Source organism: Bos grunniens, chromosome 3 (genome assembly GCF_055505025.1).
Source record: "Bos grunniens cultivar Pamir isolate PY7600 chromosome 3, Bosgru_T2T1.0, whole genome shotgun sequence".
Lineage (NCBI taxonomy): Eukaryota > Metazoa > Chordata > Mammalia > Artiodactyla > Bovidae > Bos > Bos grunniens.
Genome location: NC_141167.1, coordinates 99,544,988 through 99,572,475, shown reverse-complemented (window position 1 = coordinate 99,572,475; position 27,488 = coordinate 99,544,988). Strand labels below are relative to the sequence as shown.

At 46.2% G+C, this 27,488-nt stretch overlaps 1 protein-coding gene across 1 annotated transcript; it reads left to right on the top strand.

The window, feature by feature from the left end:
* Positions 1-4,927: 4,927 nt before the first annotated feature.
* ACP6 (acid phosphatase 6, lysophosphatidic) lies at positions 4,928-25,816 on the top strand. Its single transcript, XM_086392236.1, has 10 exons — positions 4,928-5,607; positions 12,952-13,083; positions 13,204-13,334; positions 14,126-14,205; positions 17,859-17,946; positions 19,327-19,459; positions 20,457-20,557; positions 23,442-23,537; positions 24,805-24,970; positions 25,619-25,816. Exons 1-10 carry the CDS (start codon positions 5,389-5,391, stop codon positions 25,760-25,762), a joined length of 1,290 nt encoding a protein of 429 aa, XP_086248362.1. The 5' UTR covers positions 4,928-5,388; the 3' UTR covers positions 25,763-25,816.
* Positions 25,817-27,488: the final 1,672 nt, after the last annotated feature.

Here is a 27,488-nt window from a genome sequence, read left to right as displayed (position 1 = left end):
GGTCACAAAGAGTCAGACATGACTGAAGTGACTTAACAACAGCAAGATGGGGAGGGAGGTTTAAGAGGGAGAAGATGTGGTTATCGGAGAAGGCAAAGGCAACCCACTCCAGTACTCCTGCCGGGAAGGTCCCATGGATGGAGGAGCCTGGTAGGCTACAGTCCACGGGATCGCTAGGAGTCAGACACGACTGAGCAACTTCACTTTCACCTTTCACTTTCATGCATTGGAGAAGGAAATGGCAACCCACTCCAGTGTTCTTGCCTGGAGAATCCCAGGGACGGGGGAGCCTGGTGGGCTGCAGTCCATGGGGTCGCTAGGAGTCGGATACGACTGAGTGACTTCACTTTCACTTTTCACTTTCATGCATTGGAGAAGGAAATGGCAACCCACTCTAGTGTTCTTGCCTGGAGAATCCCAGGGACGTGAGAGCTGGGTAGGCTGCCGTCTATGGGGTCGCACAGAGTCGGACGCGACTGAAGCGACTTAGCAGTAGCAGATGTGTTTATGCCTGTGGCTGATTCATGCCGATGTATGACAGAAACCATCTCAAAATTGTAATTACCCTCCAATTAAAAAAAGAGAAGCCACTGCTATAGTATTGGCTTCTATGTGCATTGTACAGTGAGCCCTTGCTTGGTAACACTCAGAGTCCTGTTTTAGCCTTCTGTTTTTCTCCTTCTATTCGCTCACCTGGGAATCTTATCTGCTCCTTTTGTTTCAATTAATAATTATGTGCAGAGGAGTTCCACCTACATTTTCCTAGTCCAAATTTATCCTGAGGGATATAATCTAGAGGGCATTTCTATTTAAATGCCTCACAGGTAACCTCATAATGTACATGTTCAAAATTAACTTGCTAATCTCTGCTCAATCTCCTTCCAAAAGTCATTCTCTGAAAGTTGTCCAACCCAGGAACTAAGAAGTCATCCTTGTCTCCTTCCTCCCCTCTCACTCTCTGTTGTTAACTCCCTGTCTTAAAGATTTCACACCTGGAGTCCTGCAACACCCTCACTGACCTTTCTCCAGTTTTGCCCCCTTCCAATCCAAAGACAGCTGAGCACTGTAAGAATTTATGCTTTTGAACTGTGGTGTTGGAGAAGACTCTTGAGAGTCCCTTGGACTACAAGGAGATCCAACCAGTCTATCCTAAAGGAAAGCAGTCCTGAATATTCACTGGAAGGACTGATGCTGAAGCTGAAATTCCAATACTTTAGCCACCTGATGCAAAGAATTGACTCACTAGAAAAGACCCTGACGCTGGGAAAGATTGAAGGCTGGAGAAGGGGCCGACAGAGGATGAGATGGTTGGATGGCATCACTGACTTGATGGACGTGAGTTTGAGTAAGCCCCGGGAGTTGGTGATGGACAGGGAAGCCTGGTGTGCTGCAGTCCATGGGGTCACAAAGAGTCGGACCTGACTGAGCCACTGAACTGAACTAATCCGGGGTGATTTTTCTGAAGCAAAAGATCACAGTTATACTAGCTATTAGATTCTAAATATTTACTGTGGTCAAGTTTAAAATTAAGCCCCAAGCTTCCTGTCAGCCAAGGCGAAAACGAAGGAAAAGTAATCTTTATATGTTTTGCTGTTTGTTCTAATGCTACAACTGAAACAAGGTTCTCAAGAGGAGATTCATATAGGGAGCAATAAGTGATGTAATGAACAATGTCTTCAACACTATTCCTATGATATAACCTATAATTTCATCCCACAAGTATTTGTGGGGTACTTATGAGTCAAGCATTATGCTCACTATTGGAGATAAAGCAGTGAATGTCGTTGTTTCTTACCTAATCTCATAATTCAACCTGAGTTTGGACATAATACTAAAGCCAACCCTCTGAGGACAATTTGGGTGGAGGAGGGCTTATTTCCCAAGCCAAAGTTGTATGATGGTAAAGCCAAGGTCACAATATCAGTTGTTCAGTACCAACCCTTGTTGCTCTGCAGTCCCAGAGCATGATTTCAGGATTTCTAGTCTTTCTTTTATCTTTTTAAAAAAACTTTTAATTTTGTATTGGGGTATAGCCAATTAACAATGTTATGATAGTTTCAGGTGGACAGAAAAGGGACTCAGCCATACATATACATTATATCCATTCTCTCCCAAACTCCTCTCCTATCCAGTTTAGCCTTTCTTTTAAAATGCAATTTATTAACATGACCAGGACCACTGCACACAACACACCAAATATTTGTAGGATTCCCCAAGTGTTGTCTCACATGTGCTGACAAACAGGGCTTTTATTAATAAACGACCTCAAGGAATCTACCTTTTTCCAACCTTACTCTCTCTGGCTTCTGGCAAAGATCTGCTGCTAAGACTGCTCCCCACGTCAACCACACACTTGCGTCCTGACAGCATGCGCTCCACCAGGTCAAAGGTGCTGCTCACGATGTCTGACAAGACTGTGCTGAGGCTGTCAGGGAACAGCATGTGGACTAGGCTGACCTGTCCATTATGCAGAAGGGAATGGAACCCAGATGCCAACATTACATTGCCCTGGAGCTGCTCTGACATCCTAGAACGGCCAGGACTCCTGTAGCTGCTCATATGCCAGGGCCCTTCTGTACTCAAGTCATACCACATTTTCGCTCAACTGCTGAGAACATTTTTCCCCACTGAGGTTACATTTCATCACTCAGTTTCCGAAGCAGTATTGTCTAGTGCTGCTGATACCTTACTTAGCCTAGAAAAACAGCTTTCAGTTTTTAATAATATCAGAACACACAATAAGACTCTAAGAAGTGAGTCCATGGGCTAGGCCAGGGAGAAAACTGTGACAACATGCAGTGTTCCAAAATGACCCCTCCCAAGGGTAGGACATTCAGAATTTTCTAGCCTGATGTAGAAGTTTAGACTCAGGTCAGGAGCCATACTCCATAAGTATGTTGCCTTTACATCTGACCAAGTTTGACACAATGATAGAATTCAGAATTGTAAAAGAACTGGTTGGATGTTGTTAAAAAGAAAACTACAAGCCCCAAATGGCATCGTTTGTGTTGCCAAAATCTTGGCTCTCTGTGTACCAATACCAGACAAATACAGAGACAGTTAAGGAGGAGAAGGAAAGTGTGGCTTTATTATTTTGCTGGGCAAAGGGGGAACACAATAGGCTAGTACCTCAAGAACTGTGCCACCCTCCCTGGTGAGTAGGGAGAGATTATATAGTCAGGCAGGATATGTGATAAGGCAGTAACAGTCTTCATTCTTTCTTCTTTAAAGTTTCAAAAGTGTGGGATTGCTGACAAGATTAGGGTGTGTGCAGGGTCTCAGGTGGCTCATCTCCTAATCCTGTCCTTAGGACAGTAAGGAGATCAAACCAGCCAATCCTAAAGGAAATCAACCCTGAGTATTCATTGGAAGGACTGATGCTGAAATTCCTATACTTTGGCCACCTGATGTGAAGACTCATTGGAAAAGACCCTGATGCTGGGAAAGATTGAGGTCAGGAGGAAAAGGGGGCAACAGTGGGTGAGACGATTGGATGGCATCACTGATTCAATAGACACGAATTTGAGGAAACTCTGGAAGATGGTGAAGGACAGGGAAACCTGGCAGTGCTGTAGTTCACAGGGTTGCAAAGAGTCAGACATGACTTAGCGACTGAACAACAACAACTTGTCCCTTTAATCTTGCTCAGGTGGTTTCATTACTCTTTCTCCTTTGATTAGTAACTGTTCTGCCCTTTGGAACTCAGAGAAGGTCATGGAGGCTGGAGTCTTGCCTACAAGGAATGACGGACAAAAAGGCCTCCAGGCCCAGGATCCAACAAGGCCTTGCTCAGCATCACTTGTACTAAAGTCCATGGTACCAAACCTAGATTTAGTATCTCTGTCAAATTGCAGTTTTAACCTCCCCTAGAAATGTAATGTTAATGGACCAGTCTGGAATTTTCTGGTTAAGCACCAGTAAATTAAGCTGTCACAGGGTCCCTCTCCATCAACTCCCCCATCTCCAGCCGCAGAAGAGGCAATCTGCATGATAAAACCCTTGCCAGTTCCCTTCTCCTCCCTCTTCCCACTAGGGGAATCCTTTTTTTCTTTTATTACTACCATCTTTTCTTTTGTTAATACTTTCTTGCTCCACCCTATGAAAAACCTTCCATTTTGTACAACCCTATCCAGCATCCTTCTAGTTGCTAGATGGGGTGCTGCCCAATTCATGCATAGTTGAATAAAGACAATTAAATCTTCAAATTTACTCAGTTGAATTTTTTTTTTTTTAATGTTGATATACTCAGACTCTCTTCACAACTTGACCTTTGCCTTGAGGACACAGATGTGTCCTGTTGCAAAGACCTGGAACAGAAGTTTGGAGCCGCGGTATATTCATGAGAAACCAAACCAGCAGCTGGTTTAGGCTAGCAAGGTGCTTACATCACTGGGACATCTACAGACAAGGCCTGGATTTTTCCACAAGAAATATTCTGGATACAAGTAATGCATCAATGGGCTTGAACTTCTATACGTTTGCAATGATCTAAACCTCTTTAAACATAGAAGTGGGATATCAAATGATTAAATATAAAGCCCCCACTCCCCGTGTAGCCAAGAGTAATCATTCAGTAAGTGGTGTCTTGGCTCTTAACTCAGTAACTTCAACTTCAAGGAAGTCCTCTGTGCTCCCTAGACTCCAAATAGATGATCTACATCACTCAATTCTATCTACCCCTTTCTTCATGTCTCCTACCCAATTAGCCTGGCAAGCTCGCCAATTCATTCCCACACATTGGCCGCCCTGCCCCGGAGACTTACAACCTGCTAGCCTACGAGGCTAGGCCCACTGTGGAGGGCGGGGTAATACCTCCAGCTAGGGCCCACGGCGCGCAGCCTTGTGGGAGTTGTAGTTCTCGAAACTTACAGTCCCCGGACAGGCGTCACCACGGGACTCGTTTTCCCGTGCTCCTTTGCATGGGTCCACTTGGGGCAAGTCCCTGGGTAGATGAGAAAGTGGCCGGCAGCTTGCTTATAAAAAAGTGGAGTTCAGCGGTCTTTGTTAATGGAGCCACTGCTACGGAGGAAGTCAGGGCGTGTTTCTGTCCCGCCAAGAGTGCTGGAGGCCGAACCTGAAATATAAGTTTAATGTTCCCTAGAGGACGAAAGATCAGGAGCTGAGCTCCCGGCTCCGGGTATCCCCGCCCAGTCTGCTGCAGGAGCGGCCAACACCGACCCGGGTTAAAACTCCCGGGAAGTCTTCGCTGCGCCCAATCTGGGTCCCCTTCAAAGCTGGGAGTCGTAGCCGTCGCAGCCTGGGCGGCTGGATGTGTGCACCCTCCGGTTCCTGGGAACTTAGGGGAGGCTGCTGAGCCCCGTCGCGCGCGGGGGACTTGTATTCGCTTTCCGCGCGCTCACCCCGAAGGGCAGACGAGGGGTTTCCACCATGATCTTCCGGGTCTTCAAGCTGCGCATGTGGGCCCCCGTGGGCGTCCTGACCTCGCTAACCTACTGCCTCCACCAGCGGCGGGTGGCCCTGGCCGAGCCTGGGGGTGCGGACCAGCAGAATTCTGTCGACCGAAGCCTGTTGGAGTTGAAAATGGTGCAAGTCGTGTTTCGACACGGGGCGCGGAGCCCTCTCAAGCCGCTCCCTCAGGAGGACCAGGTGAGAGAGACCGGCACGGTTGGGGAGCGAGAACTGTGTGGCCAGCTAGGTGCGGGCCAGGGTCTTTGCCCCAACGCACACCACCTTTGGAATTTAACTCTCACTGAGCGGGAATTCGGACTGGGTCCTGACGAAGGGAAAACAGTGTGAACAAAGGTGCTTATCATGTACCCCCAACCCCCCCCCCCCTCACCAGCCCCCTCGGACACCCGGATTGTGGGACAGCCCGGAAACTTCCCATGGCTGTGATGTAGCCCAGCTAGTAGTAAGTAGTGTGCTTCCCTAGGTGCGTATAAATTGCCTAGGGATCTTGTTAAAATGCGGATTCAGTAGATGTGGGAGCCTGAAACTCTGTATTTCTAGTGAATATTTGTGGGAACTTGAGTACAAGGGTGTAATGTAGTTCTGTGTGACCATTTTAATGGTTGTCAAAGAGTTGCAGGGACCTTTGTGACAGGAACCAACCTGATTAGGATCACAGTGGATAAGAGGTTAATAATGCCTTTGGGAAGGGACCTCCCCGGTGGCTCAATGGTGGCTCCTGCCAATGCAGGAGACAGGGATTCAATTCCCTGGGTGGGAAAGATCCGGGCAGAAGGAAATGGCAACCCACTCCAGTATTCTTGCCTGGAAAATCCCATTGACAGAGGAGCCTGGCAGGCTATAGTCCATGGGATTGTAAAAGAGTTGGAGTGACTTAGCGACTTTTGGGAACAGATTTTACCTCAACTTTCTCTCCAGGTTTGCTGGAGACCATTTGAGATCCTGAAGATTTTTTGGGCAACAAGTGCTGTATCTTGGGGCTCTCCTTTTTCATTCTGGCATCCTAAACTTACTGTAGAAGGGATCTGAGGCAGGAAAAAACAAAATTAATTGACCAGTCTTAAAATCCCCCTGGTTTTGCTCAGGATAATTACGATTAAAGAACAAATAGCTGGTTTTGAAGATGATTACCCTTTCTGGATTTGATTCTTGGGAAGACCCAGTAAAGATCTCTGGCCTTTCATAGCAGACAGGCCTGTGATTAAAGAATTGTCTTCCTAATGAAGATAAATAGGCAACCTGGAATTCCCAGGCATCCAGGTGGCAAACTTGCCTGTGGGATGCTTTTGCATTGTTGGTTCTCCAGGTTGATGTTGGAGCAGGTTCAGCAGGATGTCCAAATTGATATTAGGCATACTCATGACAGTTGCTTTTAAGAAGTCCTCAGGGTTCTACAACTCACGGTGTACAACTGAAAACCCAGTTTTTAAAGCTTGCCACACGTGAAATCAAACCTCAAAGCATTTCCCACATAATAAATCTTTGTAGGCACTTAAATTCTGTTATCAAGTTTCTAGTTAGCCTTTCTAGATGGCTATTCCACATTCTATCTGGAACCTGAACTTCACTCCTTTCCTTCTCTTTCTTTCCTTATTCGAATATTTGGATCTTTTCTCAGTCTCTTACTTTGCCTTTTTATATTAGGTCACTAAATTTTCATTCTAGTTTTGTACATAGCCCATCTCTTATGTACTCCCCTTTCTTCTCCATTTATTCTTGGTACAGAATTGTTGTTCAGTCGCTCAGTTGTGTCCAGCTCTTTGCGACCCCATGGACTGCAGCATGCGAGGCTTCCCTGTCCTTCACTATCTCCTAGAGCTTGCTCAGACTCATGTCCATTGAGTCGGTAATGCCATCCAACGTTCTTATCCTCTGTCATCCCCTTCTCCTCTTGCTTTCAAACTTTCCCAACATCAGTGTCTTTTCTAATGAGTTGGCTCTTTGCATCAGGTGGCCAAAGTATTGGAGCTTCAGTATGAGTCCTTCCAGTGAATATTCAGGATTGATTTCCTTTAGGATTGACTGGTTTGATCTCCTTGCAGTCCAAGGTACTCTGCAGAGTCTTCTCCAACACCACAGTTGAAAAGCATCAGTTCTTTGGTACTCAACCTTCTTTATGGTCCAACTCTCACATTCATACATGACTATTGGGAAAACCCATAGCTTTGACTAGACGGACCTTTGTGGCAAAGTAATGTCTCTGCTTTTTAATATGCTATCTAGCTAGGTTGGTCAGAGAAGGCAATGGCAACCCACTCCAGTATTCTTGCCTGCAGAATCCCAGAGACAGGGGAGCCTGGTGAGCTGCTGTCTGTGGGGTCGCACAGAGTCGGACACGACTGAAGTGACTTAGCAGCAGCAGCAGCTAGGTTGGTCATAGCTTTTCTTACAAGGAGGAAGCGTCTTTTGATTTCATGGCTGCAGTCACCATCTGCAGTGATTTTGGAGCCCACGAATAAAAGTCTAAATGTGTAGGCCTGGACCTCTTTCAGACAGTATATGTGTTCCCTTAAGTAACCGGAAAAAGATTTAGATTCTTTTAGGGCTTTCTCCTGAGCCAGTGGGTGTGTGATGGGTATCTCTGCCTTTATGTTGGAAGGGGCAGAATACCGGCTTCATTCATCTTCTATTTTTGTAGCCACAATATATGGTGCATTTGAATCCTTGGTCTCATTTTGCAATTGGCACCCCACTCCAGTACTCTTGCCTGGAAGATCTCATGGACGGAGGAGCCTGGTGGGCTCCAGTCCATGGGGTTGCTAAGAGTCGGGCATGACCGAGCGACTTCACTTTCACTTTTCACTTTCATGCATTGGAGAAGGAAATGGCAACGCACTCCAGTGTTCTTGCCTGGAGAATCCCAGGGATGGGGAAGCCTGGTGGGCTGCCATCTATGGGGTTGCACAGAGTCAGGCACAACTGAAGTGACTTAGCAGCAGCAGCAGCAAGGCACATTACCACTCAGGCCTGTTCACATTTTCAGATTTTATGTAGATGCACTGAACGCCTTTAGTTATTTTGTATAAAGCATAAAAGCAAGGGGTATAACCAACCTTTGTTCAATTTAGGCTATGAGTGGGTGTCATCAGCCTCCTGTGACTTGTTTCTGGCTATCAGGATTTTTTTTCCAAGCTCTAGTTTGATAGAGGTCGTTAATGGGATTTTCTAGTCTTCCTGGTTCTGCTATTAATTAGAGTTAGGAAGGACTATTTAACAGCTGTTCTAAAACTAAAATTGCCTTTGGTAGATGTTTCCAGACTTCTGACTGGTTTATAGATAAACACATGACAAATCAATGCATTCATTATCTCACAAATCCTTAGAAAATATCATTGTTTAAAACTAGATGTTTTATTGAGCTTTTTTTTTAATGATTGAATGACTGATGAATTAACCTGTCTTCCTAAAAGTATTGTATATGTGCTCTGGAAATAAAACTCTGAAACTTGATTGGTCATTTTTTCTGATTGTTAGATTAGATCCAAGTATGCTTTCCAAAGATAATTTTGACCCTACTTTTGGAATTTTGTCAGCTTCTCTCTGTTTCATGGCAAGATAGCCCCCAACCCAGGAAGACTCCAGTTTTTAGAAAATAAAGTCCAATGCGTTCAAACTCCACAGTTCATGAAGACATTGCTGCTAAGTCACTTCAGTCATGTCCGACTCTGTGTGACCCCATAGACGGCAGCCTACCAGGCTCCTCCGTCCCTGGGATTCTCCAGGCAAGAACGCTGGAGTGGGTTGCCATTTCCTTCTCCAATGCATGAAAGTGAAAAGTGAAAGTGAAGTCACTGAGTCATGTCTGACTCTTCGAGACCTATGGACTGCAGCCTACCAGACTCCTGTGTCCATGGGAGTTTCCAGGCAAGAGTACTGGAGTGGGTTGATATTGCCTTCTTCATATGAAGACATTAGAGTCCATGTTTATTCTATAGTGTAAATGAGCCGGGAAGAATAATGTCAGGTGGGCTGGGAAAGATGATGTCAGTATCATTGTAGATTAACACTTATTCAAAGCTCAGCTAAGATAAGTGGTTTTCAGGAAGCATTACATAAAGGATGTGCCAGTCAGTCCATTAATTCCTGTGCAGTGGTGGTTCTTAACCTTGGGACATTGGATTCAACTGGGGAACTTTAAAAAATACTGAAGCCCAGGTCTCTCTCCCAGAGATTCTGATTTAATTGACTCAGAGCATCTAGTCATGATAAAAGCTTCTCTGGTGAAGCTTTATAATTATCTAGACTGAGTAGCATTAAAAAAACTGAGGCCCCATCCCTGGGAGATTTGGATGTGATTAACCCATGTGGGGCTCAGGCATCAGTAACTTTAAAAAATTTTTCCAGCTGTAGTAGTGTGGAGTGTGCAAGCTTTCAAATCATTAGTTTATTCTGAAAACTATACCTGGAAGTTTTTGTTTACTTTTATGTAGATTTTTTTTTTTCCTTTTACCTGGAATGTAACATATTGATCCCTGTATAGTATTGTCTTCATGGAAATGTGCTTTGGTGAGATGCTATCATTCTGTGTCGAGGGAACAATAAGAAACAATCCCACAAAACTCATTGCTGTGACTACTGAAAAGATGTTCATTATATTACTCTATCCTCTTTATGAGGACCCTTGGGAGGAATTTGTCTGTTCACTTGAGAAATGGTGTGCTTCTCCTGAACAGTTGGCTTGCTTTTATCTTTAAGCTTGTCTAGCTGATCAGGTTTCTCCTTTTACGTAAAAGCCAGAAAGCTTAGTGCTGAATCTTTTGGCCCACCTACAGTAAGTATATAGATCTTCACAGCATGTATTAATATTTTTTGAGAAACTTTATCGCTTTATCCATTTTTGGTTACTTTTTTTGTCTTTCTTTTCGACTTTGAATTGGTTATCTTGGGAATTCCCTGTTGGTCCAGAGGTTAGGATTCCATGCTTTCACCACTAAGGGCACAGGTTCAATCCCTGGTCAGGGAACTAAGATCCCACAAGCTTCGTGGTGCAGCCAAAAAATAAATAAATAAATTGGTTACCTTGCTATATTTTAGGTATTGCTACCACCTACTTCAAGTTAGTTCTTGAAAATGGAGTATAAATAAATAAAATTATAAAGTTACTCTTTGCTACTGACTCTGGACGGAAAAACAGGAGCAAGAACGACAGTGTGTATGTGGGATGGACACTGTGTGTGGAACTGATGTATCATCCATTCTTGAGAGTCTGAAAATGGGTATTTTAGTCTTGATGTGACCTAGCCCTCAGGAGTCATCTCCTAGGAGAACCAGAGGTCCTCTCTTGGTGGGTACACCCAACCGGAGAAGACTTTTTAGTGTGGCTGAGCAGGCCTTATGGACCTGGCGTCAGGACCTGTGCTCAGACACTGGACTTACATGGGTGGATAATTCAGTCTCAGCTATAAAAAAGAAAAGAGTTTACAGTGTGATGAAGAAGAGAGACAAAACGGACTCCAGTTATGGGAATATGCTGGGAATGCTGGAAACGCAGAGGAGATATCCCAAACTTAAACTGTACAAAATTGAACTCAGTTTGTTAGCTGTTCTTCTGTCTTGGCCTCAGTTTTAGTCAAGAAGTACCTCCTCACCCCTTACCACCTCATGCACCTGGACTCCAAATCAAAGTAATTTTTTTCTTTATTCTTTCTTGTTCACCTACCAATATAGCCTCCAAAAAAAAAAAAGAAAAGAAAAGCTTTTATCTACTTACTTGCCAGGATTGACGCAATGTCTTGAATTCTGTTCTGTTGAATTCCCTTCTGTTCTGACTGCCTTAGATGAGCCCTTAGGCGCTCGCTGGCTCTAGTACAGACATCTTGAAATTGGCTTTTTCTGTGTTGAGTCTTTCCAATTCAGTTGTGATCTATCTGATAGCCTTCAAACCATTCTGTAGAGCCTGTGGGCTAAAGGGATGCTGAGTGACTGGGGCTCTGAGTTCCCACTCCTGCTTCAGCTAGAGAAACTCCAGACCTTTTTATGGCTGAGTAATATTCCATTGTATAAATGTACCACAACTTCTTTATCCATTCATCTGTTGATGGACATCGAGGTTGTTTACATGTCCTGGCTGTTGTAAATATTGCTGCTCTTTCCAATGGCTATTGTAAATATTGAGGTACATGTATCTTTTAGAATTGTGGTTTTCTCGGGGTATATGCCCACTAGTGGGATTGCTAGGTCACATGGTAGATTTATTCCTGGTTTTTTAAGGAATCTCCGTACTGTTTTCTATAATGGCTGTATCAGTTTACATTCCCCAGCAGTACAGGAGGGTTCTGTTTTCTCCACATCCTCCCCAGCATTTACTGTTTGTAGATTTTTTTTTTTATGATGGCCATTCTGACTGGTATGAAGTGATACTTCACTGTAGTTTTTATTTGCATTTCTCTAATAATGAGCAATGTTGAGCATCTTTTCATGTATTAGTAATAAGGTTTTATGAAGCTCCCCTGGTGGCTCAGTAGTTCCAATGCAGGAAAGATGGGTTCAATCCTTGGGTCAGAAAGATCCCCTGGAGAAGAAAATGACAACCCACTTCAGTATTCTTGCCTAGGAAATCCTATGGACAAAAGAGCCTGACAAGCTATAGTCCATGGGGTTGCAAAAGAGTCGCACATGACAGAGCGACTACAAACAACAACAATAAGGATTTATACTCTAATAATAAGATAAAAGAAGGACCAGTGGAAGTGACATTTTTTTTCTAGCCAGTGATCCACAGGGTTTGGGGTGGAAATGGGGGAGCAATGGGAAGAGTCAGGTTTGAGTTTTAGGGATTAAAATTGGGGTAGCCTTGAGAGTCATAATAAATTGGGAAGAGGAGCTGGCATATGGAATTAGAAGGAAAGACTTGTTTTTAAAATTGAGTCATCACATCCAACTCAATGAGTGTAAGAATTTTATGGGCTGTTGGAGCTAGGAGGCCTATAGCTACTTGTTATGTTTTGAAAACCAATACAGCTGGGGCAGGAGCCAGATTACGGGGAGTAAAGGAAGATGGTAAAAAGTGAAGGTTTCTTAGAGGGCAGCTACTTGTTTGAGAAATTGGATGAAAGGAAGAGATATATATAGTAGTTCAAGGGGCATTAAATAGAGTCTTTAACAAGGGGCCACAAAACCCTGCAGGTTGATTCCTTAAACATTCTTACAAGTATATGGTCACTGAGATTGGATTATATTCATTCATTTGTTCATTCATTCATTCACCAAGTATTAGGTGCCAGGCCCTCTGGCCACTTCTCCCCTTTACTTCAGTCTGGGCTTGGTGCCAGAATAGACCCTCAGCAGTGAGTACTAGTGTGGCAATCACAGGACTTGGGCCGAGGACACCTGGAATAATAAATTGCAGTCATTTCTTCCCTTAATTGGAGCTGGAGTGGAAGTTTCTTTCCTTCTTCCCATCCTTCTTGGGAAGGTTGCTTGTCTAGCATCAGTGTGATTCTAGCTATGTGCTGCCAGATGTTAACACTCTTAAGTTTCTAGAACCTTTTTAAGCAATGTGTTGTTTTTTTGTGCTCACAGCAGGTAGAGTGGAAGTCCCAGCTATTAGAGGTCCCACCCCAAACTCAGCTTGAATACACAGTCACCAATCTCGCTGGTGGCCCGAAACCACACTCTCCTTTCGACTCTCAGTATCATGAGACCACGCTGAAGGTGAGCGATGCTTTCCTGCTCCCTGAAGCGCCTTGCAGAGCTGTGATGGTCTGCCCTGGGCTGAGGTTCTTTAGCAGGCTGTGAGATTTCTCCATTCTTCTCTCCCCTCCCACGCCTCAGGGGGGCATGTTTGCTGGACAGCTGACCAAGGTGGGCATGGAGCAGATGTTTGCCCTCGGGGAGAGGCTGAGGAAGAACTATGTGGAAGACATCCCCTTTCTTTCGCCAACCTTCAACCCACTGGAGGTCTTGTGAGTCACTTGAGAAAGGAATATAGCACCCAGTGTCAGGTCTTGAGTGTGAGAAAACCTGTCCTAACCCTCTGTGTGGTTCCCACTCTCATCCGAGGTAGTCTAGGTGGGACATGTGAGGGTGATCTGGCTGCAGCCTGTCGCCCCATTGATTGCCAGGGTTGATTTGGCTCATCTGGCTGGCTAGGCTGGTGTCCCCTTCCTCTCTCACTGCTCTGCGTGTATCCCTCCTGATGCTGCGTGCTTGGTCAAAGAGGACGACCTTCCCTGAGAGAGGAGAATCATTCTTCCATCAAGGGTATACAAGAAGCTGCGTTCCCTTGCTAGAACCTCCTAGGCCGTCTGGGGACAGTTACCCTAATATGATAGGATTCAGAGAACAAGTGGTCCCTGGAGGTCATGTTCACTGGCCCTCAGGTCCCTTGGGCAGCCATCCCACAGAGAGAGAAAGGGTATTTCCCAGCCCTGTAGCTCCCTTTTGGGGCTTCCCTGGTGGCTCAGATGGTAAAGAATCTGCCTGCCGTGCAGGAGACCCAGGTTCCATCCCTGGGTTGGGAAGATCCCCTGGAAAAGGGAATGGATACCCAGTCCAGTATTCTGGCCTGGAGAATTCTATGGACAGAGGAGCCTGGCAAGCTATAGTCCATTGGGTCGCAAAGAATCAGGCACGACTGAGTGACTAACGCTGCAGTAGTAGTTTAGAAAGCCTGTGAGTGCTCTGTGGAATAAGGTAGTGTGCACATGTAAATCTTCCTTCTATGAGTTTCTCTATGTTTTTGTTTTGTTTCCAGCATCCGTTCCACTAACATCTATCGGAACCTGGAGTCTACCCGCTGTTTGCTGGCTGGACTTTTCCAGCGTCAAAAAGAAGGTTCGAGTTCAGGGTCTACAAGTCAGCCCCTGTCCCTGAGGTGCCTTTTCATCTTGCTTCCAAAGCCCTGCTCTCTCTTTCTTGATGTCTGTCCCACCTGGGTCTCTCTCCTCCTGCTCCTGGGGCCTCTGGTGTACCAGCTGTGTGGCGGGCCCCTCCCTGTCTGGCCTGCTGCTGCACCTGCCAGCCTGACCTCACCCCTACACCAACATGTCGGCTGCTCCGATGCACCCCTGGCTCCTGGCTTTTTCTCTCAAGTGTCTACACAAGCTGCATAAGGTAGCTGCAGCCAGAGTTTTTCAAACAATACTTGGGGCTTTTTGTTTAGTTGAGACACTGCTGGAAAGGAAAGAGAGTAAGAGGAACTCTTCACTGGGACCCGGGTCTGCTGCCACGGCCCTGGTCTTGGTGATAATCCACAGCATAACCCAGGTGGTGGTAACAGTGTCCCATATGGCCTCTCCCAGTTAAGGAGGTCTGTCGAGTTTGGGTTTTGACATATTCAGCCAGTGAATGATCACATTAGTGGGTTCTGCAACTTTCCACCCTCGAGGACTACGTTTATTATTTTCCCTGTATTTGAGGGCTTTTGACTATCCGGTGAAGCTGCATTTTGTCATTTGTAATAGATTCAAATTTACACTTAATTACTGGTCTGAGTTTCAGATCATCATGACCTTGCCAATATTAAAATACTCAAATGATGCCATAAGGCAAAGTTCTTGTTACTTTATTTAGCTTCTTTAGCAGTATCTCAAATCGAGGTAAAATTTCCATCAGGCTTTTAAAAAATGTGTAAGGTACAGAACCTCCAGACCAAAGGAGACTGGCCTTGCCCCTAGCTGGTTTGGGTATGGCTGCTAATTCTGGCTGACATTGGCTGAACACAAACAGCCTGAGTAACAGAGCACACAGGGTGGCCTGCTCCTTACCTTTTGGGAGCCCCTGAGCTTAGGAATAGTCTATGGTGCATGGCCTTCTGAAAACTGTTCACTTGCCCAGCTTCTAAAAGGCAAATGTCCTGTCCCCAGAACCACCTAAAGTAAAAGTAATGTAGAAAGGGTGTTTTTTGGTAGCAGCCTGGTCTACAGGCGGGCCTCAGACTCAGGCTGCCCCAGATTTCTTGCAAGGAAGGAAGTGGCATCATCACCAGCTGCTGGTGTGGCCGCCTGGTAGCCGCTCCCTGCGCTGGACTCAGACAGCCTCACACTCCAGCTTGACTTGTGTCCTGACTACTTCCTTGCCTTAGCCAGTATCATGGGATTTGGATAGACCAAAGAACCCCGCAAGGTGCTAACATTGGTGGGAGTGGTTCAACTTTGGGATATTGTTTCAAGAGTAAAATCCTAGCGAAGTCCAAGAAGGTTTTGAGGAAGCTCCAGAGAATCAGGCTGGTGGGGAAGGGCTGGAGGGTGTTGTTCTGTATCATTTGGTCATTCATTCCTTCAACACATATCTGAGTGCCAGCTGAAGTATACCTTATTTATCATAAACTGAAGCTCTGTTATCCAGACAGTCATGGCAGGTGCCAGGTAGGAATTACCATGTGTTAATCAGAGGCTTAAATCATAGTTACTATTATTCTCATATTTAAAGGACTTGCTATACATCAAACATGGTTCTAAGAGCTTTGCTGATACTGACTTAATTCTTGTGATGACCCTGTGAAGTAGGTAGCATCTCTGTTTTACAGATAAGAGAACTAAGGCAGAGGATAATGGACTGTCTGAGGTACACAAAGCTAGTATATGGAGGAGCTGGGATTCAAATTCTGGCAGTCTGGTTTCCCAGTCCATACTTTTCACTCTTGTGCCATCTTGCTTCTCAGAAGACTTGGGTATCTGGAGAGGGCCTCTGATCATGAGGTCTGTTTTACAATGTGTCCTGCAGAACTCCAGGATTCTTCAGAGGGGTCGGGAACTACAGAAAAGGAGTGGGATGGGGCATGCAAGTACGCTGTGCTTCAGACCCCTACCTTGAAGCCCTCAACCCCTTTTCTTTTATTACCTTATTTCATAGTGGGAGAAAAAAGCTCCCACTGCTTTAGAAACAGTTGGAAATTGCTGATACTAGTCTCACCCCTTCAATTTACATGTGAGCCCCAAAGAAGAGAAGTGACTTCCCAAAGTCATCCTGCTGGCTGGTTGTAGATTCAGGGCTAAACTCATGACACAGTCTGATTTCCTTCTGTCCAGACCAGCCAAGTATGTGACTTCTGGTATTCTGCTCAAGTCACAGTAGGCTGCTCTTTAATCCTGAGGTTTTGACTATCAGCAATTTGTTTGGGAATGGTAGGTCTTGGGGTTTGGATTCACCTGAAGGCTTCCCAGGTGGCACTAAAGAATGTGCCTGCCAATGCAGGAGACGCAAGAGATGTAGATTTGATACCTCGGTTGGGAAGATCACCTGGAGTAGGAAATGGCATCATGCTCAGTATTCATGCCTGGAAAATTCCATGGGCCGAGGGCTTGGTGGGCTATATAGTCCATGGGGCCTCAAAGAGTTGGATACAACCGAGTAACTGACCACATAATATAGTAATCATTCCACAGATTGACCTCAGTGAATTCCATAAAGCTCCTCTGCCATCAGAGAAGAAAAGGCTTGAGCTGTGTAGAACAGGACGCTGGTGCAGAGCAAAGCATGGAAAGGTGTTAAAGCACCTCCCTTGGGCATTGACAGGAGACAAGGGTACCTGTCAACTCTGAGCAGGAGCAAGCTGCTGCGAGGTGTGTAAGAAACACTGTTTGTAGTCTAATCTTTGGTTCCTGCTAGTGCATCTAGAAGCCTGGCTTTTCTTTTGGGCAAGGCCATGGGGTCTCAGAGGATTTGTGACCCTGTGGGCACCTTTCTCAGATTGTTTCATAAGTCACCATACTGGTGTATGCATGCATGCTAAGTTGCTTCAGTCGTGTCCGACTCTTTGTGACTGTATGAACTGTAGCCCGCCAGGGTCCTCTGTCCATGGGATTTTCCAGGCAAGATTACTGGAGTGGGTTGCCATGCCCTCCTCCAGGGGATCTTCCCAACCCAGAGATTGAACCCGCATCTTACTTCTGCATTGGCAGGAAGGTTCTTTACCACAAGTGCCACCTGGAAAGCCCATATTGGCCTATAGGATTGGACTTTGCAAAGCAAGAAAATCACCTTGTTCTGCTAAAGTAAGGGATGGCCCATTTGTTAGAATCTCTGAGTGCTGGTAGTATCTTGAGGCAGGCATTTTTTTTGGAATGCATCATAGATGTGCCTGGAGTAGGAAATAGCTACCCACTCCAGTATTGTTGCCTAGAAGATCCCATGGACAGAGAAGCCTGGCAGGCTACAGTACGTAGGGTTGCAAAGGGTCATGACTGAGCATGGATGTGCCAGTCTGATCAGGTCTGTGCCTTCTCCAGGATATAGGTAGCCCAGCAGGAGAGGTTGTGCTCGACAGAACTGGGCTGCTGTGTGCTTTCTCAGACCCCAGGGGAGCTCCTGTTGGCAAAGCCAGGGCATATTGAAGGCATTCACTGTCCTTAAGGAGTAACCTGGATGATGGCCGGCCTCTGGGGGCAGCTCCATCTGTGTATACAAAGAGAAGAAGAAGGGGATGGAGCTGCTGGGAAGAACAAACTGAAGCCTCTTCCCGCCTGTGCTTCCCACCTTCCTTCCAGGACCCATCGTCATCCACACTGACGAAGCAAGCTCAGAAGTCTTGTACCCCAACTACCAATACTGCTGGAACCTGCGGAAAAGAACCAGGTAACTGCCTCTGATTCTTGTTCCTCAGGGTGGGGGTACAGGCAGCATTGTACCACCTTTGCCAGCAGACTGGCTGTGCCAGTGGATAATGGGTGGGAGAGATGGCATTACTTGGGTCTGACATCAGCTATCTAGGACGGGAGGCAGCTGTTGCTCACAGGACAGGCTCATGGTGAAGGTACAGGACATCAGGGAGACCCACACGCTGGGCTGAGAGATGGTGTATACAGCCACGCGTGGGGCTTCACCATTTACCAAGCATTGTCCTTTGTCTTCAGTCCTGGGCTCTCAGATGGGGTAACTGAAGAAACTTATGGAAAAGATGAGTAAGCCAGTCATTAACTGCAAATCTAGATGGGCACACCAAAGAAGACACAGATTCCCCTTCTCTTACCAACGTGCTGCTGTGTAGGATAGATTGGTTTGGAGCTGATGGCACTATTTCAGGTTTCAGGTATTTTGGGATTGCACTTACAATATGTAGAGTGTGTTCCCCAGAAGAAGTAGATGTGTTTTCAAGCAGACCTGGCCATGCTTGCATTGTTTTGGGTATAATAGAAGGGAATGCTAGAATGGGATTTGGAAAATCCATTATTCTAGCCCTGGTATGTACTAAGTCAGTTGGCCTAGTAGAGTTTCAGCTCAGTTCAGTCACTCAGTCGTGTCCGACTCTTTGCGACCCCATGCACCGCAGCATGCCAGGCCTCCCTGTCCATCACCAATTCCCGGAGTTCACCCAAACCCATGTCCATTGAGTTGGTGATACCAACCATCTCATCCTCTGTCACCCCCTTCTCCTGCCCTCAATCTTTCCCAGCATTGGAGTCTTTTCAAATGAGTCAGCTCTTTGCATCAGGTGTCCAAAGTATTGGAGTTTCAGCTTCAACATCAGTCCTACCAATGAACACCTAGAACTGATCTCCTTTAGGATGGACTGGTTGGCTCTCCTTGCAGTCCAAGGGACTCTCAAGAGTCTTCTCCAACACCACAGTTCAAAAGCATCAGTTCTTTGGCGCTCAGTTTTCTTTATAGTCCAACTCTTACATCCATACATGACCACTGGAAAAACCATAACCTTGACTAGACGGACCTTTGTTGACAAAGTAATGTATCTGCTTTTCAATATGCTGTCTAGGTTGGTCATAACTTTCCTTCCAAGGAGTAAGCGTCTTTTAATTTCATGGTTGCAATCACCATCTGCAGTGATTTTGGATTTTGTAGAGTTTACCTATCTTTAAAATGACAATTATACTAGCTAACCCCAATGAGTTGTTGAAAGGTAAATAAGATCCTAAATGATGAATGAGATATACTTTGTAAACTTAATAACCATACAGTATAAAGAAATATAAGGAATAACTTTTTAATTTTTTTCTGCAGAGGCCGGAGGCAGGCTGCTTCTTTGCAGCCAGGAATCTCAGAGGATTTGAAGAAAGTGAAGGAAGGGATGGGCATTGCCAGTAGTGATGAAGTGGACTTCCTCGTCCTGCTGGACAACATGGCTGCTGAGCAGGTGGGCTGGCTGTCCTCGGGCTCTGGGAGGGTGGGGGGAGCCTGGGCAAGGCTTGGTGGGCTGGCTCCTGAGTTAGAAGCGGGTGGAGGCCTCCTGGCTTGGAGGCAGCTGTGAAAGAACTTGCTGGCAGAATGGACCTGGGAACTGGGGGGTAGGGTGGACTCCTCACCAGATTAGGAGTGTAGACATTTTAACTCTTGACCAGAGTTCCTTGAAGCATATTCACTAGAATACCCATGATGCAAGTGTGTATAATGTGGGCAGGCAGGGCTGGGGTGGGTGGTGAGTAGGGAGGGATTGTGGTCTAAAAGTTTGGAATGCCTCTTTATTGTATCACTTTTTGGAGAGTCTATATGCATGTCAGCCTATTAGAGAACCCGAGAGCACTGTGGTAAAGAAAACTGGTTAATCTTTAATTCTGTTTTTCTCAAGCTTGTTTAGCCCTAGAATCTTTTTTTTTCCTAATAAATACTGAAGGCCACACAATGGGAAATGCTGCTCCAGATTCAGAAGTCAGACACCCAAAGACTGTGCAGCCTGGATCCTCCTTCCTTCTCTTGTGAAGATGACAGTGTGCCTTGAAGGCAGAAATGTACCTTATGCTTATGTGTAAAATACGTTTAAGGTTATAAAAAAAAAAGAGTTGATAAAGTATTTATATGGCATACTTTTTAGAAATCATTTTGGGGATGATTAAGGCCGAGTAAAAATTTATGAATTCCTTGCCTTGTATTTTATTTATTGATTTATTTAGCTTAAAAGAACACAAATTTTTTTTACTTTGGAGTAGATGAGCATCAGAAAGAGAGGAAAAAACTATTTTTCTCTGGGCCTTCAGATCTGGAGGAATAGCTTCCGACAGGCCTTGGGGACATAGAGCTTTGAGCCAGTCTTTTTCTGAGAGAAGACAATCCCCTTGGACTCCATGGAAGCGGGTCCGCCGCCAGGCTCATTGGATGAGTATTTCTTTCTAAAACTGTACCCGTGGCCCTTTCAGGTGCACAGCCTCCCGAGCTGCCCCACGCTGAAGAGGTTTGCATGGATGATTGAGCAGAGAGCTGTGGACACAGCCTTGTACATCCTGCAGTGGGAAGACAGGTGAGGGGGGCCTCTTCAGCTGCCGGCATACAGTCACGCTTGGTCAGGCCTCCCAGAGTGTGGGGAAGGGGACTCGTCAGGCCGGCTCACACCTGTCAGCTGGCATCTCTGTGTGCAGAGGCTGAAATCACCCCCTTCTGCTGGCCTTCTCAATAGACTCGGCCCTGGGTCCTTCCATTTCTGGAGCGGGGACTGGTGACGTAATGTTTTCATTCACTGTTACACAAAACTGGGAGCTGCCACTCAACCAAGTTTCTCTCTCTCTTTTTAAAGTATTTATTTTATTTTTATATATTTATTTGGCCACACCAGGTCTTAGTGGCAGCATGTGGGATCTAGTTCCCTGACCAGGGATCAAACCTGGGCCCCCTGCATAAGGGAGCATGGACTCTTAGCCACTGGACCAGCAGGGAAGTCCCTTGATTGAGTTTCTCTTAATCACCGACTTTTTCCTTTGCTTTAAGGAAAGGTACCCAGGGGATGCTGAAGGAAGAATAATTATTGCTCATTTTATACATCACGTTACAGTTTACAAATCATTTTCCTGTTCTTGCCATAAGGTTGGTGTCATTATCCCTGACAAGTCCAAGTCCTGGCTTTAAAGATGGAGAAACTGGGCCTGAGAGATGTGGGCCACCTTGCCTAGGCTCAGCTAGAAAGAGGTGGAGGCAGGACTTGAACCCAGATCTTCTGACCACCAATCCTGTGTTTTCTCTGTTTTACTGGTATTTAGGGCTCTCTTTTAGAAGGCCTATTTCCTGACTATCAGAATGAAGGATATCTCTCTTCCCAAATATAAAAAAACACCTTTTAATGGTTGGTTCAGAGCATTCAGCTTGTACTCCGAATAGGTGACTTGGTAAGAGAGGGGAGTATAGAGGGGAAGTCCTGAGGAAGAGAAGTGGGAGGAAAAAGCCGCTAACATTTCAAGAATTTGCTTAATCTTGCATAAGAGTAGGAGCCTCTGCCTGCTTTTCTCCCAATCAGTGCATCCATTTTGCACTTGCCTCAGGCTTCTGGAAGGTTCCAGCCATACCCTCTCAGCTCGCTGCCACTCCTGTGACCGACCACCTTCCCTCATCTTTTCCTGAAGTGGCCCCACTGTTCCTAAATCGTCGCTCGCTGCCTTCCCCTCCACCAGCACATACTTCCATATATTTTTTTGGCCGTGCTGCGTGTCCACTGCTGTGTGCTCAGGCTTTCTCTAGTTGCAGCAGGGGCTGCTCTCTAGTTGTGGTGCACGGGCTGCTCACTGCGGTGGCTTTTCTTGTTGCAGAGCACGGGCTCTAGGTGCACGGGCTTCAGTAATTGCCACCAGGGCTCAGTAGTTGTGACAAACAGGCTTAGCTGCTCTGCGGCATGTGGAATCTTCCTGGACTAGGTATTCAGCTCATGTCCCCTGCCTTGGCAGGTGGATTCTTGTCCACTGTACCACCAGGGAAGTCCATACACACATATCTAATAAATATATTAGGCTTTGCAGGCCGTGCATTATCTGTTGTGTCTGTTCATCTCAGCCCGTGTAGCATGAAAGCAGCCATAGATGATACACAAACAAATGGGCACAACTGTGTTCCAGTGGAACTATTTACAAAAACGAGCGGCTGAGTTGGAATTGGCCCACAGCTATTGTTTGCTTTCTCCTGCATTTTAAACAAGATCTGAGTCCAATCCACTTTCTTTTCCATTAGCCCTGGTTTCTTAAAACTGATGTTTCTTCAGGAACAAATGGTTCTAGTTTCACAATGCCATCCAACTTGCCTTGGCCTGCACGAATTCTTTGGAAAGTATATGCTGCTTATAGTATTGGTTGTCTGCTGCTGCTGCTGCTGCTAAGTCACTTCAATCATGTCAGACTCAGTGTGACCCCATGGATGGCAGCCCACTAGGCTCCTCTGTCCCTGGGATTCTCCAGGCAAGAACACTGGAGTGGGCTGCCATTACCTTCTCCAATGCGTGAAAGTGAAAATTGAAAGTGAAGTTGCTCAGTTGTGCCCGACTCCCAGCGACCTCATGGACTGCAGCCCACAAGGCTTCTCCATCCATGGGATTTTCCAGGCAAGAGTACTGGAGTGGGGTGCCATTGCCTTCTCTGATTGGTTGCCCACTCCTCAGCTATTGTTTCAACTTTGCTTGATTTGTAAAAGTGGCCAGTCACCATGAATAAGGATTGGTCTAAGCCAGTCATGGCAACTTTTTTTGTTAGTGATTGGGTTCTGAGAATTCTGGGAAAGATTTTTCTTCTCTTGGATAAAAAGAGAGAGTCACCCAAACTAAGCCTTTCTGCTGCTTACTAGCCCCCATGGTCCTGCTTTGTTTGTTGCTTCTCAAATATGCTTTGAGTTGAGGTAACCACCTGTGATCATGAGGGGACCATCCTGAGAATGAAAGTGGTGGAGCCACAGTGCCACCCCAAGAGCACTAGTGCTGAGCTTGTTAAATCGAATAAATTAAGAAAAGTCCTTGTGGTCTCAATGCCAAAGAAGGGGAGCTGGCACACAGGAAGTGTAGTGTAGGCGATTTCCCTTCAGATGGCTCTTCTAAGGGCCTTCTGGAGTTCCTGGAATTCAGTACACCCTGTCCTTCCCAGTTTGGGCCTAGTTCTTTATTGCTTATCCTGGTTGCCATCCCCTCACCCCTCCCATCTCAGCCATGTTCATACCAGGTCTGTGCACTGCTGCTGTTTACAGTCTCGGCGCGCAGAGAGCCCTCGGACTTAAGGCGGTGCTGTTTCCGCCCTTACTGCCTGTCTCTGTCCTCCTTGCATCCCTTGTCTTTTCTCAGCTCTCTGACTGGGCTCATGAGGTTCCGGGGGCAGAAGCAGCCTGCATCCCTTGTGTGCCCAGTGCCCACTGGGTACTTCAGTACTGTTTACTCACCACAGGGAGGGCCTTCAGATGGCAGTTGGCCCATTCCTGCACATCCTGGAGAGCAACCTGCTGAAAGTCGTGGACCCTGCCACTCCTCCCAGCAAGACCAGGTACTTGGCTGAGCAGCTTGGCTTGGCGTGACTGAGGAGGGTGGTGGCGGTGGGGCTCTGGCTACAGGGAGGGAACCCAGGCTCTGGGAGGGTGAGAACCAGGCCGTCGGTAACTGAAAGTAGATGTTCGAGACCATGTGTCCCAGAGACATTCACGACATTTCTACCTTTCTTCCTGACATGTCTGTCCTACCATGTTTTGAAATTTTCATTTTAGTAGAAAAGAACCCTAAATAAATTTTTCCATTTTTTAAAACGAATTGAACATGCATCCAATGGAGTAAGTAATTAGGACATCACAACTCCGGGAGGATGGACAGGGAGGCCTGGTGTGCTGCAGTCCATGGGTCGCAAAGAGTCGAACACGACTGAGCAACAGAACTGAACTGAACTGATTTGGTATTAAAATAGCCCCAAACAATGATAGTTGCTTAATAGATTGTTTAAACACCTTCACTGAGTATATTGGAATATAGGGATTCTACTGGTCATTTAAAAATGTTGGAAGTGGCTTGTGAACCTCCATAGCCACTTTTGGGGTGCCTGGAACTCCAGGTTAGGGACCATGGATTTGGAATGTGTGTCCAAGGCCCTTGGTAAACGAAGTGTGGTCTGCAGATAAACAACTTCACCATCACCTGAGATTGTTTGATTCTCCACCGCAGCCTGACCCACTGAATCAGAGTCTGCCTTTTAACAAGACTCCCAGGTGGTTTCTAAGTCCCCTGATATTGGAGAAAACACTTTGCGACCCCATGGACTGTATCCCACCAGGTTCCTCTGTCCATGGAATTCTCCAGGCAAGAATACTGGAGTGAGTAGCCATTCCCTTCTCCAGAGGAAACTTCCCAACCCAGGGATCTAACCTGGGTCTCCTGCATTGCAGGCAGATTTTTCACTGTTTGAGTCACCAGGGAAGCCCATCTACGCCAAAGGAGTTTTGGGGGTTTTTCCCTCACATTTATTTATTTGGTTGTGCCGGTCTTCATTGCAGCATGCAGGGTCCAATAGTTGTGGCACATAAGCTTAGTTGCTCCACAGCATGTGAGATCTTAGTTCCTGGACCAGGGATCGAACCCATGTCCCCTGCACTGCAAGGTAGATTCTTAACCACTGGACTACCAGGAAAGTCCCTCAAAGGAGATTTATACCAGGCTCAACTGATTTCTAGATGTCACCTGGTTTCCTCACTTAAAGGAGGCAGGCGATGTCCTGGCCTCCAGAGTCCTGCGGTGAAGAACTATGGAGAACTGTTCTCTGCTTGCAGGAAGCTGTACCTCTATGCAGCTCACGATGTGACTCTCATGCCTCTCTTAATGACCCTGGGAATTTTTGACCACAAATGGCCCCCATTTGCTGTGGACCTAACCATGGAACTCTACCAGCACCGGGAGTCTAAGGAGTGGTTTGTGCAGCTCTATTACCGAGGGAAGGTAAGACCCCTGGGGTATGGTTGGGAGGCGGCTGGGCCACCCGGCCCACCTGGTTTAGCACCAAGTCACCTGCTTGGGCCCAGGGAGTCTCCACTGGTACACGAGCTCTCTGGATCCTCTCATGGCTGTGGCCCAGGGATAAGGCAGAACTGGGTCCGTAGTGGCAGGCTGGGGCTGGAACCATGTCCCAGTTCTGCCACAGAACCCTTCTAACAACAGGACCACCCTTCTCTTCTCCTGAGCGTCTCTCCCAGGATGTAACTCCTGACTGTGAGGCCTGTTTTGAAAATTAATGATGAGGTCTTTGGGAGGTGATGTGTAGTATCAGCACCTCTGGTTCCTTGGCCACTTCAGCAGGTTGCTGTCCAGGGCAGAGGCTGAACACTCCCTAAGGTTAGACCTTCAGCCTTCCCAGGGGTATAACATCAATGTGTCTTCCAGTCAGTTCAACCAGCAGTTATTGAGTGACTTTCATGAGCAGGGCATAGTGCTTTTAATCTGGAAGCTGACTGATTAATGGGGGTTTCTTGGCTGTTACATGTGTACGTACACATCTGATTGGGTCAAAGCCTTTCAGAACTCTGGACACAGCTGAAAACAGCCAGACAGGGTCCCCAGTGCCCCTGCTGAGTTACGTCTCTTCCACAGGAGCAAGTGCCAAAAGGTTGCCCTGACGGGCTCTGTCCACTGGACAAGTTCTTGAACACCATATCAGTTTATACCTTAAGCCCAGAAAAATACCACATGCTCTGCTCTGAAGCACAGATGATGGGACTTGGAAATGGAGAGTGATTGATTTGTACAAGTAAGATGTCTGGATTTTTAAAATAAAACGCCTTTACACAATGCCTCCTGCTGTTTGGTTTGGGGAAGGCAGGAACAAGGGTTAATGGACTTTAACATAAGGTAAGGGTATTTCTTTCCTATAGGTGTATTAAGGTCTCTTCTTGAAAGGAAAAGGGTATAATGTTGAGACCAAAAGGATATACCCTATTTTGTGGCTTGATTTCCATGGCAGCTGCCTGTGACATGAGGCTTCCCTAGTGGCTCAGATGATAAAGAATCTGCCTGCAATGTGGAAGACCCGGGTTCCATCCCTGGGTTGGGAAGATCCCCTGGAGAAGGGCACGGCTACCCACTCCAGTATTCTTGCCTGGTGAATTCCATGGGCAGAGGAGCCTAGTGGACTATAGTCCATGGAGTTGCAAAAGTCGAACATGACTGAGCAACTAACACTTTCCTTTCTTGCCTGTGACATAAGCTATAGAATCGCGTGTAGTTGTGGACCTCAATTCTTTTCCTATCTTCATTTCACACACATATATTGAACACCTACTAAGTAGTGGTCGTTATAAGGGTGAAAGGTTTCTTCCCTCAAGTTTTTTCAGTCCAGTAGGAGAGGCAGATAAAGTATATCAGTGATGACGATACAGTATGGTTCATCCTGTGATAAGGTACCTCGAGGGCTATTTGGATTCAGAGAAGACACCCTCAGCCCTGATTGGCAGGGGCTGGGGGGAGCAGTTAAAGGTTTTTTGGCGGGTTTTGCCCTGATCTGAATAGAGAAAAATGAGTGAGTAGTAGTTAACCAGTTAAGTAAGGAGAAAAGAGTGTCATGTAAAAGGTCAGCTAACCAGGTAAGCAAGGGGGAAAGGGTGTCGTATGAAAGGTCAGGGCGCACAGTTGGGCAGTGAGGTGGAGCCCTGGGCAGTAGGGAGGTCACTGGCTTCTGGTGGCTGTAGCTCCAGAAGCGTGGGTGAGGTCTCTGCGTGGTGGGTCAGGACCACTCTCAGCATATGTGCTCCACCTTGACCTGGGCCTCCAAAGTTACCTGATGGTCCCCTATTTCCTTTTCAATTTTCTCATTCTTCCCCAGAATCTATCTCAAACTTTCTCTGATCTCAAACCATCAATCCCTTTACTTCTCAGAGAAAACAGCAAGCACAAGAACCTCTCTGCTTCCCACTGTCTATATGGTGATGACTCCCAGATCTCCTTCTCTAGTTCGGGTTTTTTCTTCCAAGCTTCAGACTCTCCTGTCCACTTGGAGGTCTCATAGACACAGAATTTCCCCTCTCTCCTCCTAGACCTGCCCTCCCTGCAAGCCTGCCTTATTTGAATGGAAGACACCTCCACCATCCACTCAGTTACTAAACCAGAAATCTATCCTTATCTCCTTCCTGTCACATTTTTCTATGTCTGATCTGTTAAGTTTTATCAATCCCACCTGTTTATGAATTAAATACATTCATATTTTCTTATCCTCAACCTTCAATATCCCTTCACCCTACAGATTGCTATATTTAATTCATTAAGAAAGTAAAAGCAATCAGAAGAGAACTTCCATCTCCATCACCCCTCCCCAACCTGCTAACCCAGCTGCATTGGTACCTACAAGGCCCTCCTTCCTGTTACTAAGAATGAACCATTCCTACTCCTATTGAAGGCCAACCCTCCAGCTTTGCTTTGAACCCTGTAATTATTTCTTTCCTGTATTGTTAATTTTCTTTTCCTACCA